Source organism: Ochotona princeps, chromosome 1 (assembly GCF_030435755.1).
Source record: "Ochotona princeps isolate mOchPri1 chromosome 1, mOchPri1.hap1, whole genome shotgun sequence".
NCBI lineage: Eukaryota > Metazoa > Chordata > Mammalia > Lagomorpha > Ochotonidae > Ochotona > Ochotona princeps.
The window spans coordinates 53,155,989-53,178,545 of record NC_080832.1 but is presented as its reverse complement, the minus strand read 5'-3'; the positions used below and the strand labels follow the sequence as shown (position 1 = coordinate 53,178,545).

The following is a 22,557-nucleotide window of genomic DNA, read 5'->3' as shown; positions in this document are numbered from 1 at the left end:
ATATAGACTGAAGTTGGACATATGTATCCCAGCTAAAAATGTCATATAGAATAATCCACACACAGATGTGCTCAGCGCTGGGATGTCTCCCTCCTCGCCACCCTCCCGGGTCTGTTAGTTAATCATCACTGATCGGATGGGAACAGCGGATCACAGCAAAGGAGAAGAAGGCAGGCTGGCTCAGACCTTCTCCAGGCAGCCCTCAGTAACAGAAGTTGGGGAAGCCATATCTGTGAAGTACCAAGTGAAGAAGAGATAAGCCGAGAGTTTTGTAACTCGGGTCCTTCATTTTTTTTTAAAAAAAAGGCACTTTCCAATAAGCTCTTTCTAATATGAGTGGTCTCGTCACACACTTTATAGAAAACTCTTAGTGAAGAAAGAACTCCGAAGTGAGGGAGCTACAGTGAAGGCCCTCCTGGTGGGTACTGTCTGAGACTTTGCATCGAGAAGTGAAAACCCAACAAGTCTGAGCATGGAGGTTGTGGATCAGGAGTCGTGCCAGGGCAGCAGGCCACATGCATAACCCAAACTGGGGCTTGGGAGGAGGTGACAGTACCCATCTCTTCATTTTCATGACGGAAGGTAGATCTTTATTAGTACTATGGATCTAAAATTGAAATATACAGCTGAAAAAAAGAATGATTCCAACTTCCTAATGTTTCTTGTGTGTGTGTGTGTTTTTTTTTCTTCTCGACTTTAGAGAAATCTTTTAGAATCCTCTCTCTCTCGGGAAGACTCCTTCAACTGAAGTTCTGCCATCCTTGTGTCTCTCTTCACTTTCTGTTTCTCTGTTAAGCTCAAGGAATGTCTACTTACTGTTTCTCCGTCGAGTATGCTGGGATATGCTCATTTACATACCCTCCTTCCCAGTCACGCTGTGTGTCTTTAATGTCTCCTGTCTTTTAATCTGAATATATGCAAAAATATGTCTGAATGATGTTTACCACATGTCCAAGATGTTTGTTTCTGGGTGGTGGGATGCTGCATGATTTTTTTTAAAACTTCTCTTTGTATTTTCCTATGTTATGTGATCTTAAAAATAGCAATAAATGTCATTTTTTCCAAAAGCAATGAAGTCATTAGTCTCAATTAAACTAATGTGGTTAGATACAGAATATCTAAATCAAGTCCAGTGAAAGAACTTAAATAATAACCAGTTAGTGGTACTTGAAAAAGGTATTACAGGGGTGTGTGTGTGTGTGTGTGTGTATGTGTGTGTTTAAATCCTGGGTAATAGCCCAGCCCTACAAGGATCTTGGAGGATTTATGAAATTATTCATCTTGTAGGTATTACTCTAAAGTCAAGTGTTTTTGAATTTTTATTTTCTATCTTATACAGCAATTCCATAGGCTAAAATCATGTCTTTTAATTTCATTGTATGTACCTCTTCAAGTAAAACTGTCTTGTAAATTTGTATTTTTTATTTGAAAGGCAGAGACTGGGAGAAAAGCACACACACACACACACACACACACACACATCTTCTATATTCACTGGTTCACTTCCTAAATGTTCACTCCCCAGACTGGTCACCATGGCCAGGACTGGACCTAACTGAAACTGGTAGCCCAGAATTCAATTTAGGTTTCTCACATGAGTATCTGGAGCCCAAGCACTTGGGCCCTCTTCTACTGCCTTTCTGAGTGCATTAGCAGTGGGGCTCAGAACTCTTAACTGGTGCTCTGACCTGGAATGCTAACTTTGCAGATAACGCCTTAATCTGTGGCACCACAATGCAATTCCTAGAATTTTATCCTTAAAAGTATTGATTTATTGATCTGAAAGGCAGAGTTACAAGAACATAGAGAGAGATTGAGAGAGAGAGGAGAAAGAGAGAGCTTCCTTTATGTTGGTTCACCCCCCAGATGGCTGCAACAGCCAGGGCTGGACCCAACTGGAGTCCGAAGCCAGGAGCTTCATCCCGGTCTCCCACATGGTTTTCACCTGCCAGAGTGTGCATTAGTAGGAAGCCAGAATGGACAGCAGAGCCAGGACTCAAACTTAGGCACTCCAGCATGAGATGTGGACATCCCAAGTGGCAGCCCCAACTGCAGCACCAATGCCCACCTTAGTTTTTAATTTTGAATGGTTTGTAACCTTGACTCTGCCACTTGGCTCATCAAGTGTAGACTGTGTTATCTGGCCTTTGAAGAAAAAGCTTGCCTGTCCCCTGTCCCCAAGAACCCTTGTTGGAACAGCTGTTTGAGTTACAGAAAATTCAGTATTTTAGAATGTTCTCAAAGCAATATGATTTTATTTCTTTGAGGGTATATATGGTCTGAAATTAGATGTTGCCACTATCGTTGATTTGTGGATGAATGGTAGTTAACTCAGAGAGCCCATGAATGCCATTGCTTTAGCTCCCTAGCTTGGATCTGGTTCTTTAAAATAGAATGTAGGAGATTTCAATAGGATAAAGAGAAGACCTTGTTGTTGATGTGAAACACAGTGCTATAGCTGAGAGGTTTGGGAATGCCCTACCCGTCACATTTTCATTCCTTCTATAATTCATCTGGTTGTAGAAGGACCTGAGAGAAGGGCAGAGCTGGGAGAATTGGGGACAGGCTGAGCTAAAGCACTGGCCCCACTAGGCCTGAAGTCCACCCTTCTCATCCACAAAGGAAGCCCTACAAATCAGTAAGTGCTAGTCAGCTAGAATTAGGCTTCTGTGATTTGTAGATGAAAATGTCATAACACTGAATGTTGTTGAGTCTCTAAGAAGACATCTGCGGAAGAGCTTTAAGGAGTAATTTCTGGAATTGTTTTGCGGCATCAAAAATCATGATAAAAGAATTAGAGTTTTTAATAACATGGAACAGGAGGCTAGGAAGAACAATTCTACCAGATGACTAAATCAAGATCTAAAAACATCTGATAGGCAGAAATCCTTTGCCAAGTACAACTTTGTGAAATTTGGTAACAGTGAGTGGGGCCCAGTGTGAGAGGGCTCAGTTGGCTAATCCTCTTCCTTGCAAGTGCCAGGATTCCATATGGGTGCTGGTTCATGTTCCAACTGCTCCACTTCCAATCCAGCTCCCTTTTTTGTGGCCTAGGAAAGCAGTAGAGGATGGCCCAAATCCTTGGGACCCTGCACTCACAGGAGAGACCTGGAGGAGGCTCCTGGCTCCTGGCTTCAGATCAACTCAGCTCTAGCCGTTGCGGCCATTTGGAGAGTGAACCAGTAGATGGAAGATCTTTTTCTGTCTCTCATACTCTCTGTAAATCTGCCTTTCCAATAAAGATAAATAAATCTTACAGAAAAAAAAAAGTGAGTGAAGGGTCAGTGTGGATGGGGAAAATCTGCCTGTGTCACACACCCATGAGTATGGGCCACACTGCTGTGTAACAACCATTGTGGCCTGAGGCTTCACCTCTTACAGTGTCTCCTCAGTCCTTAACCTTTAGCTAGCACTGGATCCCAGGCTACCTAAGGGGTCCAGACAACCTGATCCTCATGCCTAACTGAACAGGCAGGCTGGCAGAGATGTGAAACCAGGCCCTCTGAGGAACAGGTGGCAGGAACAGGAGGTGTTTGTTAATGACGTGAGTGATGACAGCAGCAGGAATAGTAGCTGGTCGCCAAGTCTGTGCTATGTACCTGCATGTGAGTTAAGCACAGAGGATTGCTTAGTCCTCACAGTAACCTCACACCAGGAGTGCAGTTAGTCACCACTCCTCAAAGAGTCCACCACAGTTTCAGTTCCAACAAACTCACCCGGGATCACAGAGCCGTAAGGCGCAGAACTGTGGGGATCGAACCATAGACATTGACTGTCGGTGGTAAATGCGATGTCTTTAAATGTTTGAAGGACTGTCAGGAGGAAGCAGGGCAAGACCAAGACCGAGTGGATGAAGCCATTTGTCCTGTCTTTTTTGTGGTGAGGGGGGAGTTCCCTTGTTACTTCTCTTTCCCATCCACTCTCAGGGTGAGACTTGAGCTCTCCTGCTCCTCGGAAACCTCATAAGGCTCACCCTGGCCAGCCGGGCCAGTCCTGCCACAGTCCTGTTCGTGTGGCCTCTTGTCCTCAGGCTGGGACTGGCTGAGGCCATGTTCCCTCTCTCTCCTTCTTGTGGACTCCTCTTTCCATGAGCGTCTGGCCTTGTCCCGAGTCTCTGGCCTTTGGACCCTTCTTTTTTCCATGAAACCCATCCCTGTATCCCGCCCTCACTTGGCAGAGCAACAGGCAAAGTTGTTTCCTCTGAAACTCCCCCTGGCCAAACCCTGGCTTGCTGTACCCTTCCAGCGGGTCTCCTCCTCCAAGCTTCCCCTGTCTGTCCATGGCTGCCTGGCCCCAAGTGTACCTTTCTCTTCCCTCTGCTTGAAATCATGGCCTCCTCCCCTCCAACTCTATCAGCTTTCTCTTGAGTCCGTTTCATCTTTTTCAGCCCTACTTATCACCCTGCCAAGACACTGCCTGTCTTTTCCTGTGGTTGCCTTCAGGCACACTCATGTCCCTGCCTTCTGTGAGAACCAACGACCATTCCTTCCTGTCCACTTGGTCAGCTCCATATCCTCCACCCACAGTCCCAGGCAGTAATTCCCAGTATTTCCCAGGAGAACCCTCCCTGGCCCTTCTCTTGCCTGCCCTGTGCGGTTGCCCCTGCCCCGGCAAACATTCAGGCTGTCCAGGCCTCTTCACCTCCACTCTAGCTCCTCCCCTTCTGAGAATGGGCTTGGCATTCACAGCTTCCACTCCCCTTCCAAGGTCCCATTTGCAATCTGCTTTTCCCATTCATTAGCCACTTCCTTCTCAGCGTCCCTTGAGTTCTTACATCCTGCTAATTTCATGTCTAGCACCTGGTCAGAGATTCTGTTGGACTTTTCTAAATTAATATTAGATTCACAGAGTAAAAATATTCACAGAGTAGAAAATTTTTAAGATTACTTATTATTACTGTTATTTTTTTTTTAACTTTAACAACAGGTTTACAGAGAGGAGAGACTGAGAGAGAGAGAGAGAGATCTTTCATCAGCTGGTTCACTCCCCAAATGGCCACAATGGGCAGAGCTCAGCACATCCAAAGTTAGGAGCCAGAAGCTGCTTTTGGGTCTCCTGTGTGAATGTAGAGTTCCAAAGCTTTCAGCCACCCTCCGCTACTTTTCCAGGTTGTAAACAGGGAGCTGGATGGGATGCTGGTGCCACAGGTAGCCTAGCCTGCTCTACCCATGGTGCTGAACCCCCTTGGAGCAGATTTTAAACTTCACCAGAGCCACGCCTCTGTGCTCTGAAGCTCCACAAAATCTGTCACTGGATTTTGGCTCAGAGGAAAGAGAAAGCATCAACTTACTTAGCTCTTCCAATGTGATATTCACCTTAGTGAGATGAGGCATTCCTGCCCTTGTTTTAAGATGAGGAAACCACAGCCAGTTAACTGGCTCAGAATCACAAAACTGATTTAAAAAACTGAAAGAAGACTGGACCCAGGCTTTGAACCCAGGAGCTGGAGTGCAGAGCCTGCATGCTGCACCTGTGCCCCATGCTAAGAGCCAGGAGAACATAGCACTACCAAGCTTCCAGAAAGAATTAGAACCTTTTTTTTTTTTTTGCTACTTTTTTTCTATGAAAGGAATACACCAACATAGTGTTTCTAGAGGCAGCCTCTTTGCCCGTGATCTCAGGGAGTGTGGGTAAGGGACTTTGGAAGCCCATGAGTTGCAGGTGTCCTCGTTGGCTTCAGTACTTGTTTAGGTTACGTGCCTATCTTTTTTTTTTTTTTTAAAGATTTTATTATTATTGGAAAGCCGGATATACAGAGGAGGAGAGACAGAGAGGAAGATCTTCCATCCACTGATTCACTCCCCAAGTGAGCCACAACGGGCCGATGCACGCCGATCCAAAGCCGGGAACCTGGAATCTCTTCCGGGTCTCCCACACGGGTGCAGGGTCCCAATGCATTGGGCCATCCTCGACTGCTTTCCCAGGCCACAAGCAGGGAGCTGGATGGGAAGTGGAGCTGCCGGGATTAGAACCGGCGCCCATATGGGATCCCGGGGCTTTCAAGGCGAGGACTTTAGCTGCTAGGCCACGCCGCCGGGCCCTACGTGCCTATCTTGACAGAAAGGCCATACCTCTGCTTGGGCTAGGTTACCACTTCTGGCTGTGACAGTGTGAGAATTCCCTGGGCCTGGCGCCTTGTCCAGCATGTGATGTGTTACCTCTACCTACGGTTCCTTTGCTTTATTTGGTCTTTAAAAAGAGTCTATCCCCATATTCTCTGTGTGATCGGTTAGGAATCCCTGTTTGGGTGGTATATCAGAGTAAGGGCATTACTGCAGAGAATTAACCATCGGGGGAAGGAATTACCTTGGTATTTTAAAAGGAAGTTAAAAATCAAGTATCTGTTCCAAAGCCAGGAGGACTGACATTCAGCCTGGTAGGTAGCATGCTGGTGGAGACACCACAAGGTGGTTAAATATGTCATGTTGAAGTACCTAGGTTGCATTCATGGCTTCGCTGCCTGACTCCAGCTTCCAGTTACTGTGGTCCCTGGGAGGCAGCATTGATGGCATTAGTTGTTGGGTCCCTGCCACCCACAGGGGAGCTCCAGGCTCCAGCACAGTCCAGGGTCTGCCACTGGAATGAACCAGCAGATCCTGGGAGCAGTATTTGTTTGTCAGATAAACAAACATTGTAAAGGTCCTGTTGCTAGGGAAAGTAATAGTTGGTAAAGCTAATCCTCAACGCCCTGGTGAAGGCTGGAGTCCAACACATAGCACTGAACTCATTTCATTGGCTAGCTCATTAACTCAGGAAATCAGAGCAATGGACATTTGTAGTCACAGGTGGCTGGGACCACATGGGCATGCATTCTTTGTGATGTTTGAAATATTATCTTTAATGACCAACAAGAAATTTTGTTGTAAACCTGTACTCTCATGCTCTGTGGCTTTAACTTTTATTTGAGGGCCTGGAACAATTGCTCAATTGACTAATCCTCCCCCTGGAAGCACTGGGATCCCATATGGGCGCTGGTTCCTGTCCCAGCTGCTCTGCTTCCCATCCAGTTCCCTGCTTGTGACCTGGGAAAGCAGTAGAGGATGGCCCAAAGCTTTGAGACCCTGCACCCACAGGAGAGACCTGGAGGAGGCTCCTGCTTCCTGGCTTTGGATTGGCACAGCACTGTCCATTACAACTGCTTGGGGAGTGGATCACTGGATGGAAGATCTTCTTCTCTGTCTCTCATCTCTGTAAATCTGACTTTCCAACAAAAAAAATAAAGTAAATCTTAAAAAAAAAGCAACGTTTTATTTGAAAGGCAGAGAAACACAGAAATGGGCAGACACAACGATATCTTTCATCCACTGGTTGACTTCCAAATGCCCGTAGCTGCTGGACTGGGCCAGGCTGAAGGCAAGAGTTGGTCACTCATTCCCCATCTCCCATGTGAGTGGCAGGGACCATAATGCTCGAGTCATCTCCTGCTGTCTCCCATACTGTGCAGTAGCAGGAAGCTGGGATAGGAAGTAGAGCTGGGACTAACACACTGACACTTGGAGATGGGACGCAGGCAGCTTAGTCCCTGTGCCCAATGTCTACCCAACCCTGTGTTTTTGGTCTTTGGAATTTTGAGCTAAGACACTTTACACCAAGCACAACTTTAAACAAACCTGGGTGTGTAGCTCTGCTGTTGACTGGCCCATAGTTTATTTGGGACACAACATGTATTTATCATGTGGAGACTGCGTAAGTATACCTTTGATTTTTTTTTCCAGTGTTTTAAAAAAGTTTCTAAGAAAATAGTTTCTGAGAAAATTAAATTTAAAATAGAAATGAGGTACAGTGGTGCAGTCAGTGGAAATAGCAGACAATTAGGGACTGTGAGACCTGGATTCCAGCTCTGCCCTTGATGTGTGACCTTGGGTCCCTCTGGCTGGTCTGGTATGCAGTTTTCCTGGAGGAAGATCTCTCCCAGCTTCCGAGTGCCACACTTCTTAGTCCCACACACCAGTGTCTTTTCCCATTGAAACAGTGACCTCTTGTGGTATATATATATATATATATATATTCAATCTATTTTTTTAAGATTACTATTTGTAAAGTCTACATTGAATCTTATTTTTTCTTTGTTTTGATTATAGTTCATATTGTTAAGCCAGTGTGACCTATTTTTTCTGTGATAAATATTTGTTGAAAATCAAAAATTGGTTGAAACTGGATAGAAAGCACCAGGCCCCAGTGCTGATCTTTGCCGCATGGTTTCTTTGGGAACTGTTGATGAGGGACTCCTGTCACTCCCAGCAAGAACACTCCTGGGTTTTGCGCTGAGTGTTTTGTGTATTCCACTTTTTCCAGGGACGAGGAGAAGAGGTGTGGGAGGACCTCGGTGTCCCCCAGCAGCTGGGACCTCAGCAGGCTGGACAGCAAAGCAGGTGAGGCGCTTGTGTTTCCTGCGGTTCTCAATAGGGAATCACCCCACCTTTCAGGAATGAGTGCTTGTTGGGGGTAGGGGAGGGGTGGTGGAGCAGGTGTGTCCACTGGGGCCCTCCTGTGTGACAGTGCCAAGAACTTCCTCCAGCTCGGCCACAGGTCGTACTGATTCTTATGTAATTTGAACACCAGTCTTGTCTCTCGGATGCCTCAGACACCTGTGGATGACAGCCTTAAGGATTTGACAGAAATTTTGTAAAAGCATTGGCATCGATGTAATTCTTGGGTTCACAACTTGAGGTCCCAGTTGCCGCTCACTTAACTGAAGCGCCGTTTGCTGTATTAGTACAGTCCATAGGAGTTCCAAAGGGGGAAGATACAGCCCACAGGCTGGAAATAACACCGAATGTATTCATGCAGTTAGAAACCTGAGCTGGTGCACAAGGACAATATTGAGGGAAATGAGCTCAAAAAACTCGATGAAGAAACTAAGTTGTCAAAACAGTGGCCTACCTTGTGGAAGACAGCTCTACGTGGCAAATATATAAAGGCAAGCGCTATAACAGTAGCCCTCCTGATTTAGCAGGGTGGTCATGTTTTGCTTTTTTAAAATAAGGCAAAGGAGAGCAATCTGAAAAAATGTACATATTTAACCAAATTAGCTGTGAGCGTACAGGTGCTTGTTACAGTGTTCCGGTCTTTTTTGTATATGTCAAATGTTATGACCCCAAAACTAATACTAGATAAGACATTTTTGATTTTACAAAATGAATTTCTTATCAGTAAAAATGATCTTTGTGGCCAATGGGGATTTCTGCAGTCCAAAAGAAAAATCTTTTTAATATCTCCGATTCAATTCCGAGCTGGTATTGTTGCTAAGGATTTTACATTTACGTGCTAAAAACATCAGCCAATCCTCACATTGTGACAGGTCTGTGTGTCCGGAGCCGAAGGCTGTGGTTAACAGCTGTAACCACTGAGACAGCAAAATCTTCAAAAACATGCTGAAGTTTTTTTGCTTGACTTCCCCAATTTCCTGTTGAATCAGAATTTTTTATATTTAGCGAACCATGAACCTAGATGAAAGTGTTTTCTGAAAGACGAGATGGCTCCCTAGGGCCCAGACTTCATGAGTGTGTGTGTGTGTGTGAGAGAGAGAGACAGAGAGAGAGTGTGTGTGTGTGTGTGTGTGTGCGTCTGTGTCTGTGTCTGTCTGTCTGTCTGAACAGTGGTAAATGATTCCATGCCTCCATTTCTGCAGTGGCTTGGGAATGGCAGGTGAATCGGGCGGGGAGGGCAGAAGTGGATGGTGTGTGGGAGCCAGGAGGTGAAAAAGGCTTAACTCAGAGACTACACACAGCCATTCTTGGGAGAAAATCAGAAGGAACCTCAGACCACAGGGTCTGGCTAAGTTTTGTTCTGTTAAGGAACAAGTATGAGACATGTTTAGCAGGACCCTGGAGGGTTAACTAAACCATTCTGTGATGTCTGGCTCACCCCTGTAATTCGGCTTCCCCAGGGCGAGCAATGCGTTGATTGAATTAGTCTGCTTTCCTTATAGAGCTGTTGTTTTAAAAAGCCTCTTGCACGGAAGTATGAAAATGCTGACTTTGAGCTTGGCAGGCTTAAAGTCTGTATTTCTTTATTTTTTATTTTTAAAGATTGATTTATTTTTATTGGAAAGTCAGATTTATACAGAAAGGAGAAGAGACAGAAAGGAAGATCTTCCTTATGCTGATTCGCTCCCCAAGTGGCTACAACAGACGGAGCTGCACTGGTCTGAAGCCAGGAGCCTCTTCTGGGTCTCCCACATGGGTGCAGGGTACCAAAGCTTTCCCAGGCCACAAATGGAGCACTGGATGGGAAGCAGGGCTGCTGGGATGAGAACCGGGGACCATATAGGATGTTGGCATGTGCGCGGCAAGGACTTTAGCCACTAAGCTACCACACCAGGCCCAAGACTGCATTTCTAATACATGAAATTGTGTCATAAATATGTATTCCTTAAATGGATTATCTGTCTGACTTATCTTCTGTTTTTTTTTTTTTTTTTAACTTGATAGATGTTGGTTTTCTTCAGCTCCTTTGGTCTTTGCTTAGTTAATTAGTTGCGAATATGGGCAAATCAATTTTCTAGTTCTGGAATATTCTCAATACTTTTAGAATCCATGTCCATAATTTATTGAAGTTAAGGCAGACTCATAAACTTAGAATCCAAAAGCTTGAGATGGTAGAAGTACAGTCCTTGGTCTGCTGCTCTAAAACCCCAGAGGCTTGGAAGCCGAAATGTTTTATAAGCTCAGGCAGAACCTGTCCTGGGCCTGTGGGAAGCCAAGTCCAAGAAAACCTGGCCAGGTTCTTGGAAAACTGGAACGAAGGGATAAAGTTTATTTTGATGCCAAAGAGAAAAAAAAAGAAAAATGGTGGAATCCACGCATCATTGTTTTTCATAGTATGCAGTTTCCATCAACTTTTTGAAGAGTCCTTGCAAAGTCTTTGTTTCACAGGTTGCTGCGGGACCGGGGGCGGGGGGATAGTTATCCAGGGCCTCTGGACACTCTGCTGGAGTCCTGGGCAGTGTGCGGTGTATGCACCACTTTGCCTTTCCAAGGCCAAAATGCTTCTGCTTGGGCCCCAGGGGCTTTAGGATACGGGATCATGAACATGTCTGCATGGGGACTGGTTTTTGTTCTAAGGACGATTCAGCTTTGTCTTCTGTGATGAAATCTCGCTTATGGGCCAGACAGATGATGTGAAACCTGACTGTTAAGGTTTACAGCACCCTCACTGTTGCGTAACAGTGTCATAGCCAACTGCTTCCTCTTGGCTCCCGTGTGCTCGGGTGCCCATTGTGCTCTGACCCTCCTCGAAATGGTAAAAGGCACACCTGCACATGACCCTGCCATCACCTGGTGCGCCAGCAGACGGGTGCACCTGTACAGCTTCCCTGCCTCTCCATAGAATCACCAGCCATGTATGCTGAGAGAGATTTCTCCTTTGTTGGTTCAAGGATTCATTTAAGCTGTCTTGGGTTTCAGATGGATCCGTGGGCATATGCTATTCAGGATAATCCACGGATTTCTCTGCTTTTTATACAGATAATCTAGAAGGGTCTTTAGTATACTTCTGTGGTGGAGAATTTTAACTGTAGTAAGAAAATATCAGGTGAGGTAGGAGGGTGCTCGTTGTGGCCTAGCACCTTAAGCCACTGCTTGGGAAGTTACCATCCCACAGTGGAGTTCCTGTTGGAGTCCTAGCTACTCCCCTTCGAATCCATCTTCCTGCTGATGTATCCTGGGAGGCAGCAAATGAAACCCCAAGTGCTTGGACCCCTGAAAACGATGTGGGAGACCAGAATGGAGTCCAAAGCTCCTGAGTTCAGACTGGCCAAGCCCTGTCAGTTCGGAGCATTTGGGGAAGCGAAATAGTTGGGTGGATGATCTCTGTCAGTTGCTCTGCCTTTCAAGTACATGAAAATATACAAATAAACATTTCAAAGAGGAAGTGCTAAAATTGATATTTATTGCGATATGCATGCATTCAATGCTTTTTGTAAGCTTTCTTCATTTAGACATTTTGGAAGGGTTCATGAAACAAATCAATCCCCTGTAATCCCCAGCACTCAGAGAGGAGTGCTGTTACCTCATTTTACAGAGGAGAGGCCAAGTAACGGGTCCAAAGCTGGACACCTGCTCTTTGGCCCAGCTAAGATTTACACCCAAAGACTCCAAACCAGCATAGGACTCTGTGACCAACCTTCCCTTTTTCTCAATTAAAACAACCTGGAAATGTGCAAGTCCTCTACCCTGTTAACCTGTTCTCTTTCTCACTGTCCCATTCGGCTTGTACCTATGATTTCTGACTCTGTGCTTTCTGTGAAACAGTTTTAGGGTCAAGGCATCCAGCATGTAGATACTGAATTGGTGCCACATCCAGCCCGAGATGGCATTGACTGCCTGCCGTGCTGGATGCTGGCGAGAGGTTTATGGGCTGGGCTTCAAATAAGAGACCCCTGCACTCCTTTCTCCTACCCAGATACTAACCAGGCCTGGCCCTCCTTAGTTTCTGAGATCAGATGAGATTGGGCGCGTCCAGGTGGAATGGTGGTAGACTCCAGCAGTCCTTTCTCATGGTGCTCTGCAGCGGGCCCCTCCAGCCTCACAGTCCGTGTTTTAGATGTTGAGATGCTGCTGCCTGTGCAATGCGTAATCATGATGTGCAGTGTGTAATAAAGTGTACATCCCCTCACTACTACCTCCATGTTCCCTTACAATCTTCCAGTTTGTTGCAGGACATAGCAATACAAAGGTTAAGTTTAAGGCCGATGATGCTAGAGGACCTTGGGCCAACAATTCAAGGCCCTTGGGTTCCACTTTCTCCTTCTGTAAAATAGAGACTATTTCAGGGCCCCACTGCAGTGTTGTTACAGAAGTTAAACGCAAAGTGCACAGCCCATGTACTTCCCATGGCAACTTTTGCTCCTGGGAAGCACTGATTTTCAGACTTAATTTTAACGGTTACTTGAAAGGCAGAGTGATGGAAATTGGAAAGGCAGAGAAAAGGAGATCTTTGATCTTCCACCCATTGGTTTAGTCCTGAATGCTCACACCAACCAAGGCTGGGCCAAGCTGAAGCCTGGAGCCTGGAATTCCATCTGGGTTTCCCATGTGGGTGGCAGAAGCCCATGTACTCTGGCCATCTTCTGCTTTCCACATAAGCAGGAAGCTGGGTCAGAGCAGAGGAGCCAGTACTTCAAGCCATTGCTCGGGTGCAGCGCCCTAACCTGCTGCTCATAAAGTCGGCCCCAGCATCCACCGTTGATGACCTGGCTGTGTCACACAGCATGTGCACCCGAGACAGTAACGGCGAGGTTGGTTGCTCAGGCAGGGAAGTTGAATTCATTGCTGTGCGGTGTTGCAAGATGTGTGGCTCTGCATTTTCATCGGTTCTTTAACTCCTCATGCCTCAACAGCAAATCCCTGTTTGCTGCTGGGGGAACTGGAGCTCTGAGAGGATAAGGAGCTAGATCAGTCACCCAGGAGACCCATAGTGGAGTTCCAGGGTTGTGTGTGTGGGGGGGTGCCCAGCTTTATCTTGCCGTCTGTACAAAGACACTTGGCTTTAATGGTACCAGCCTCATACTGATGCATGGACACTTCATCTCCTATAGAAATGAAAGTACTTCTAGGCCTTTTACATAGGACACTCTTCATGAGGGAGTCCAAAACCGTTTTTTTTTTTTTTTTACCTAAAATAGGTTTCTATTATTATTATTATTATTTTAGTGATTAGTACTAATAATAATAGTATTGAAAAGTTCCAAACTGTTTACCTTCTGGACGATTATGAGCATTTACCCCTGTGCTTGAAAAAGTACCCCAAACTTCCTTGCAAGTTTGAACTTTGTTAAGATAACTTGTCTGGGGGGCTTGGCAGCGTGGCCTAGTGGCTAAGGTCCTCGCCTTGATCCCATATGGCTGCTGGTTCTAGTCCCGGCAGCTCCACTTCCTCTCTATCTCTCCTCCTCTCAATATATCTGACTTTGTAATAAAAATAAAATAAATCTTTAAAAAAAAAAAAAAAAAAGATAACTTGTCTGAGTTTCATCGAGGTTGATTTGATCAGAAACCTGTAACTCTAATTAGAGTTTGTTGGGGGAAGGGGCGGTAAAGGACAGCAGCTCAATGTGGCTTATTCATTTGATGGTGCTGTCTTACAGCTCCTTTTCACATCTCTTTCTTCCGCCGCGGATGTCTTTCTTTTGCAGTCTCCAAAGCCAAAACGCGGGAGAGGGACACTGAAATAGAAGTCGATGAAGTCTTTTGGAATACAAGGATCGTGCCACTTCTGCATGAATTAGAAAAGGGTAAAGAAACAGTTCTTGCTCTGAATCGGAAATGTTCATAGTTGATTATATGTCCACCGTCCTTGTGCCCTGATATTTTTAGTTCACTTTATCCATCATTTCTGTAGCTGTGTTCAAAAACAACCGACGTCTTCTATATATGTGTATTCAATGTTACAAGTAAATTCAGATCTTAGGGAGCAAATCCTACTTTCAGTGCTCCAGGAGTACCTGCTCCTAAAACTGTCCTCTTGGTACAAATTCCCTCCGTCCTCCTCTCTCTGAGGAGATGTTGGTTTAAACTCTCGTACGTGGCTGTTCCTGTTCGAGATATGGAAAGCTCGAAGTCACGGGTCTCTGTGTGCCGTAGTTGTTGCACCTGCCGGGTCAGGGTGGACACACCCGGTCATCCCCGGAGTCCTCTGCAGTTCAGAAACCTAAGAATTTGAGTGTGAGGACTTCCTGCTCCCTTACAATCATGGATTTCCACCCATTGTAGCGTCACGTGGCCGCTTTGTTCTGAGAGGGGTTTTGCACAAACATAGTGAGAAGAACCAGGAGTGTGGGTAAGTTTCTGCAGGACAAGTGCATACGGAAACCTTTCCTTTCCATGGAATAGGGAGGAGCGATGCAGAAGTCCTCTGGTGAAGATGGCTTCTGCCTGAAGGATTTTAAATGGCAGGGGTAGGGGGATTGGTGCTGCTCCCCTCAAGCCCAGCAGAGATAACTGAGGACCCCGGCAGGAGGATGTGGAGTATGGAAGGATTATTTGATGCTGAAGCATGACATCTCTCTCTGAGCCACTTTCACCACCATAGCCAGTGGCAGGGTTTCTTGACACCTTGAAATTTTTTAAAAATCCTTTTCTGTTTGGTGTGATTTACAAGCCTACATCTTCTTTATCCAGACTCCACTAATATTAACATTTTATTACATTTGTTTTGTCAGGTTCTCCCATCTCAGCTGTGTCTCTCCAACCCCCATCTGTCTATCCAACACTTGCACACACACAGACATTTGCTGTTTTCTTTTTTGAGTATACGTTGCCAGCATATGATGTCCCATATCCCCAAGTACTTTGTGACATATTTGTGTATATGTGTGTGTGTATGTGTGTGTGTGTGTGTATACCTGCAAGTTATCGCATAGTATTAAACAAATTCTACTCAGGATTAACCAGTTGTCCACTAAACATCTCCCTGGAGAAAAAGAAAATCATGAATGATCTGTTCTCATCCCTGGTGGTACATGAACTTGAGCCACGGGAACCACGTGTTTGACACACTGTCCCACAGATTAGGTTTGTGTAGGGGAGTGAGGTGCAGGCTAGGCATGGGGCCACATGTGTCCCTCAGTGACCTGTGACTATCTCAGTAGGCACATCAGGCTGATTGGTTCTGTGACTTCTGACAGCAATAGTGTTCATGTGAATGAGGTGGCATGTGTCAGGTCTATCCACTGTAACCAGTTCCCCCTTTTGTAGCTAGTAAGTGTCTCCTGGGAAGAGTTATTCTGAAATGGTGGTGTTACTTATCAGACTTCCAGCCAGTAGTGTTAACCACTTGAGAATTTTTTAATGTTTATTTATCTTGAAAATCAGAGCAGCAAAGGGAGGAGAGACAGGGAAAGATCTTCCATCTGCTGGTTTACTCCCCCGATGGCTGCAACGGCCAGGGCTGGGTCAGGCAGAAGGCAGGAGCTTCATGCAGGTCTCCCATGTGAGTGACAGTGGCCCAAGCACTTGGGTCATCTTCCACTGTTTTCCCAGACAGTGGAAAACTGTCTGGATTAGGAGGGAGCTGGATTGAATGTGGAGCAGCTGGGATATGAGCCAGCATCCACACAGGTGGTGACCTTACCCACCACATCCCAATGCCAGCCCTGTCACTCAAGAGTCGTGATTGGGCTAAGACTCAAGTTATCGTTCAAGGCTACATGGCATTCATAACTAACTCATCGACACAAAGGATTAACATGTCCAACAGCTTAAAATTTCACTCTTGGGACTTCCAGTGTAAAACAGTCTATCTTGGAGAACTGAGCAGGCTGAATCCTTTGTGAAGGAAGTGTCACGAACCTACCATAAAGATGACCCCCTGCCCCTGAGTGACCCTGGGCCTGGATTTAGGCCAGAGGAAGAAGTCCCAGCAGTCACAGAATTTAAAAAAAAAAAAGCAACAAAAAGCAAAATACTCCATACAATAGAATTCAAGTATTCAAGTTTCCCCCTTTATTTGCAGTCAGTCTAAGTCATTTCCCATCCATTCATTTATTGAAGCATATCGCTGAAAGGCATTGAGGGTTGCTTAGCTATTGAGGCTAAGCATTTTTTTTCTTTCCTTAGATGTTATTGTTGGGAAGAGCTAAAAATGGCCCTTTGTTTCCATCGGCAGGCACATGCTTCCTCCATGCTGTCTTCTAAGAGCACATGGATGGCATGTCTTCAAGATTGGTTCCTGACTTGTGGGTTTTGAATGGGATCTGTCAGAGGGAATATATTTCAACAGAACCCCTTACATCTGAGGTTCTTGCATTGCACACTCACGGTCCATCTTACCACCCGCTGCTTCTCTTCCTTGTGTGCCTATTAGCCTGGTGACTTCTGTTCACATATTACTTGCTTCAGAGTCAGTGGAATGTTCCAAGTCTCCATTTTTTTCTACTAGAACTTTTTTTTTTTTTCAGAAATTCTTCTCTAATAACCACCTCTAATTTGTGGTGGAATTGATAATGTTTGGGGCTTTTGTTTACCGGAGTTCTCTCTTCTCAAGTGAAATGCACTACCTTCGCAGGAACAAAAAATACAAATCACTGTTTCCATCGACAGATTATTAGAAAATTGGTATTGTGACTTTAAGTGACAGATTGAATTCACACTGTGCCCAGTGCTGTGGATACACAAAAATGTAATCCATCATTCCTCGTCATTTCACAAGACACGTGTTTGAAGGTACCAGGCATGTAACTAACACAACAACAACAACAACACACACACACACACACACACACACACAGAAAGACATGCAAGGTGATATTTGCTGGATGTGCCCTAGTGCATGTTTTCTGAAGGAGCCAGAGCATACACAGAGCATGAAGGACCAATCCTGGCAGAGGAGGAGAACATTCTAGACTGTGTCCGAAAGAGTTGACAGTGGAGCCAGCTGATGGTTTGCCTCCACAAAATTGAGCAGAGCACAGATGAGGGTAGAGAACATTTGGCCCAAAGGAGATCAGCAGAAATAGGTGCAGTTTCTGTCTTTAACACTCCCTTTGAAAGACTATATTCTAGATAAGCTTACTGATTAGTCAGTAACTCCTCCCAATAGGAGACGGATCAAAGACATGGGGAAAAAAAGTTAGGTAGATGGAAGTGATAAGAGGAAAAACACAATTCAGGAATTTGAAGGTGTCTGGGGAAATGCTCCTGGGAGGGGAGGGGGTTAACTGCATGGCAAATGTCTGTGTTTGGCCCACCTGGAAACTTAACCATGACTAGTAAGTGTTGCTTTACTCTTTTTGCTCTGACAGAAGGAAACATTGAAAGCATTTGTGCTGCTTGCACACAACTGCATCTCGCTTTAGAGGAAGGAAACCTGCTTGGAAATAAATTTCAGAGAAGAAGTGTCCTCCTGAAGACCCTGTATAAACTAGTTGATGTTGGTTCAGACTTGCTCAGCCTTAAACTTGCAAAAATTATTCTAGCAGTAAGTGTTTCTTTCCTCTAGCCTAGTAGACCGTGGCACCTTACAGCTTCCTTTCATGTTTTGTAACGATGATGAGGATTGTGTAGAACCTTTGGGGTGGGGGAGGGAAAGGAAAGTAGTGAACTGACATGCCAGAATTTGACTGGAAGAGATCCATTGAAGCAGCTGAGGGCGAGTGCCTAAATTAGTTACTCCTCACTAGGGTATTGAGGATTCCTCTGCACACTCCTTCTAAAACTGTTCTGCACCTAAACTGTTGACATATGTCTTGTTGGAGTTATAAGCCAGTCTAGAATACCCGAAAAAAAAAAAAAGCCAGGTTCAGCAAAATTATGCTTCAATGCTATAAAAGGCTAAATATTATAATGAAAATAGACACAAGACAGCTGAACAATAATCTATAGCTATTTTAAGATGTATAGAACCTGTTATATATAAACTAAAATTGAAAAGTCAATGAAGTAGCACAGGATGTGGTTAAGAACTCACATTTATTTTTAACATATTGGTTACTCAATACTATGTCAATTAATTCCATAACGTTATAAATTGTTGCTGATGGTATGTTCGAGCTTTTAATTGATAGGGATGATACTCTGCTGGCTCTACCTTCAGACCAGAGAGGGTCTCCCTTAAGAAGCCTTTGAACTTGACTGGACAATAAGATGCTGGACTTTATGCTTGGTATATGCTTGCAGTGAAGGAATCTCACCTGAACTTGAACTGTGGTTATGCAACAAGGTGGAGGAATCCACCAGTACCTATAAAGCTGTGTCACATAATACAATGTAATTAATAAATAAATTTTAAAAAAAGTATTTCAAAGAAACTGACCATTTGTAACCTTGCATAGAGAAGAAGGAAGAAGTAGCCGTAAGCATAGGAGTACAAACAGTTGCTCAAGAACTGGGACCAGAGATGCATGTCCAGTGGTGCAGGCTCTGCTTTCTGCCTTACAGTTCCTGCTGGGCACTTGATTTGGTCCTAGGATTTAATGAATAACCTGAAGTCATTTGGGCCACAGATACAATGGCCAGGTGCTTTATGAACCAGTGTGAAGAGCGGGGGCAGGAGGGGAAGCAACGAAAACACACACAGCTGCAAGAGATCAAGACTTGCATAAGGTGTTGGAAGAGTTTGCCTGGCAATAGCCTGTAGGAACTCCATCCCCAACAAAGCGGCACTGTTGTCAGAGGAGTGCTGTGTTGTCACAGCCAGCAACAGTTGGAACCCAAAGATAAGCCACACTGATTACAGAATGTTCTGAGATAGCCGCTGGTCACAAATGAATGCAGCTCTGTTCCCCTGGTTTCCCTTGTGTTAACACTCCCGTAGCCTTAATGCGGAACCGGGTTCAGTACATGGCGAAGGTCCCGGTTGGCATGCTTAACGACAGTTAAGCAAGAGTGCATGCCATATCTCACTTCAGACACCCTGACTAGGCTATCAGTGTCAGCTGTGGAGCCAGGCCACATGTTGATTTAAGCTGTCATGCTAAACAACCCCACTGCCTTTTTCAAAAGCCAGGACTCGGAATGCAGACTTTCTGGAGTGGTTTCTCTCTGGCTCACGCCAGAGCTCTGCAGGTGTAGCTGCCCCGAACAGGACCCAGGCTGCTAGCTGCCCCGAGATTGTCTTTGCTTCTTCTTCTAGGTCCCAGGTCATTTGCTCCAATACAGGCCTGCCAAAGAAAGACAGGAGTGTGGGCCAGCCAGCCCTGTATTCAATATCCACACTTTGCACAGAAATTACTATCTTAGTTATAAATGGTGGTGTTGGAATTAGTTATGTGCATGGTACAGTTGAACCGTTTGAGGGCAAAAGGCTAAGTGCTCTGCCAGGTGGTTGAAAATGTTCCGAACTAAGCACATGATGGGTTAATAGCCTTGTCTGTGACATTGATTGCCTTGCTGGATCTCAGGGCCAGCTCTAGGCCAAACTCCAACAGTGCGAGGTAGGTAGATTGTGTTACACAGCATTAAGGTCAGAAGAGGTTCAAGAAGTCTCTTTCCAGGCAACACCCATATTGGTGAGATTTTGATTTAAAAACCAAGAGAGCTGATGATGTAAAAAACAAAACAAACAAACAAAAAAACCCAAAACCCTAGCCCAAAGGAAAGGTACACGGGACTGAGAAGTTTTTAACAACTGACCTTATCTGTGGATAAGTCTTTCCTCTTCTTGTTCAATGCTGTAATACTGGCATTTAAAGGTACTTAATAGTTAAAAACAGTGCACATGTTAGCTGTTCTGATTTCTCTCAGTCACTTGGGAGCTTGCCAGGCAGCTGCTTTAATTTTAACCTTTGTGTCCAAAAAATGTGGCAAAAATATATCAGTCTGTGTTCAGCTTGCTTTTTAAAAGGGTTTAAATGTATCAGTGCCTATGTACCCTGTTGCTGTAGATAGGATAAACAGCTGTTATTCACACAGGGAAGAGTTACCGTTCTGTGAGAACCTGCCTGGTACCAGGGATTCCTCCTGAGCCTAGGAATGCCAGCAAATAAAGTAGCTCCTGCACCCAGAACCCACCACTTCCGCCACCAGTGACACATCAAGGACCAGAGGGATCCAACCCCCCACCCCCAGGAAACACCAAAACAGTGGAGTGAGAGGAAACAGCAGGTAGCCTGCCATCCCAGTGTATAATCCGTTAGGGTTTTCATGTCTGGAAGCCAGAAAGTTTATGGGCATTAGTGGACGACAGCTCAGAACAAGTTTGCTCTGAATGTAAATGTGTCATTCTCTATAGAAACAGAAAATTGTTTCTTTTGGTTTCTTCATTTCTTTTTCTTAAAACCTTGATGAGCAGTCTGACACTAGACTTATGTTTTCTGTTAGAAATGTGAGACTTGAGAGAGAGAGATTGGCTGGGAGGGGAGGTGAGCGGTGAGTTTGCTTATTCGTCCGGTTGTTCATTCATTCATGCAACAGGTTGCAGTAAGTGGAGGCCACATGCCACCCAGCACAGGTAGAAAGAGTTACTAGTTATGAGTTAGTCCTCAAGGGCTTGGAACCCAGGGCAGGACAGCCAGCTGGTTCAGCTACCTCCCTGTGTCTTAAGGACAGTGAGCCCGATGTTTCCATGGGCATGCACTGTGTGTTTTTGTTTTCCTAAGTTGGTTTATTTTCTGGGTTTTTTGGAACAATATTGTTTTAAACACCCAATCATTGCATATATGTGTGTATATTATATGTATATATACACCCAGTCATTGCATATGTATATGTTTATATGTATGTATACACTCAATTATTACATATATTTATATGCATGTGTGTATATATGTAGTAAAGCTCCCCACCAGTTTTCCATGTGAAAACAGAAGTACTGCATTCAGCATTGAGTCATCTGTAATAAGGTTGCTCTCAGGCTAAAATGCACAGGCAAATCCCCACCATACGGGATTGGTAAAGCAGCTGGGGCTGGGGGCCCGGGAGTCTGCATTCCCAAGGCATGCCCAGGTGATGCCCGGACCTAGTGCTGTGACCTAGTGCAGGGCAGACACCTCCACTGCCACATGCGAAGGACTGCTCCTGATTCCGAGGCTTGCCCTGATGAGGTCACATCCATGGAGGTCTCCTCTGCCCCCCAGCCTGGGGCTCAGCCACAACCCTCTTACTGTCTCCTAGGGGGAACCATGCATTGCCTGCCACATCAGGAGGTGCTCAATGAATGTCCATGGTTCAGCTGCAGACTGAATCCTCAGCAAAGACATCCAGCTGACATCAGAGTCATTTTAAAAAAACTGAAACCTTATCAATAAATTATATTAAAGGATAGCTTTAAGATGGTTTTGAAGTACAAATCCTTTTCACACAGCACTAGTTAATGGTTCTAATGGCCTTACTAACCCAGCATGAGTTTTACGCTACTGTAATGAGAGCACATGACACGCCCGTGTAACAGGTCATAAACATTGTTCCCTTTTCAGCCATACAATTTCACAGATGTTTTTGTGACGACAGTATTGATATCATACCATTCAACTGTACTGTAATACTGGATGTTTAGGGTTTTTAAAATTTTATTTTTACTGCTTTAGGTCAGTGCACAGCTGGTTTACACCGTTGGCTTAGTTATCCCTCGCTATGTTTTTCTTAGAAATGAATGTCTTTCCTTATGGCCTCCGTGCTTCAATTTCTTAACAAGTGACTTAATTGTGTGATTTACAAGTTAGTAAATTAGTTTAATCTGAAGATTTTGTTATCCTTGTGGTTTTTTTAAAAAGATTTATTTTATTTTTATTACAAAGTCAGATATACAGAGAGGAGAAGAGACAGAGAGGAAGATCTTCCGTCCACTGATTCACTCCCCAAGTGAGCCACAACGGCCGGTGCTGCGCCAATCCGAAGTCGGGAACCAGGAACCTCTTCAGGGTCTCCCACGCGGGTGCAGGGTCCCAAGGCTTTGGGCCGTCCTCGACTGCTTTCCCAGGCCACAAGCAGGGAGCTGGATGGGAAGTGGAGCTGCCAGGATTAGAACCGGCGCCCATATGGGATCCCGGGGTGTTCAAGGCGAGGACTTTAGCCGCTAGGCCATGCCACCGAGCCCTGTTACGCTTGTGTTTTATCCCTCATATTGTCCTCATCACTCTTAAGTTACTGATAACTTCACACGTTAGGGTGAGACAAAGAA

General features: G+C 45.1%; 1 protein-coding gene across 1 annotated transcript in view; it reads left to right on the top strand.

Moving 5' to 3' along the window:
- Positions 1 to 22,557, top strand: part of ARMC2 (armadillo repeat containing 2) — a 103,892-nt gene that overhangs the window by 27,071 nt on the left and 54,264 nt on the right. The window contains exons 5-7 of the mRNA XM_058669322.1: positions 8,296 to 8,372; positions 14,138 to 14,236; positions 17,744 to 17,919. Coding sequence (XP_058525305.1) covers positions 8,296 to 8,372; positions 14,138 to 14,236; positions 17,744 to 17,919 — 352 coding nt within the window. The remainder of the gene's footprint in view (positions 1 to 8,295; positions 8,373 to 14,137; positions 14,237 to 17,743; positions 17,920 to 22,557) is intronic.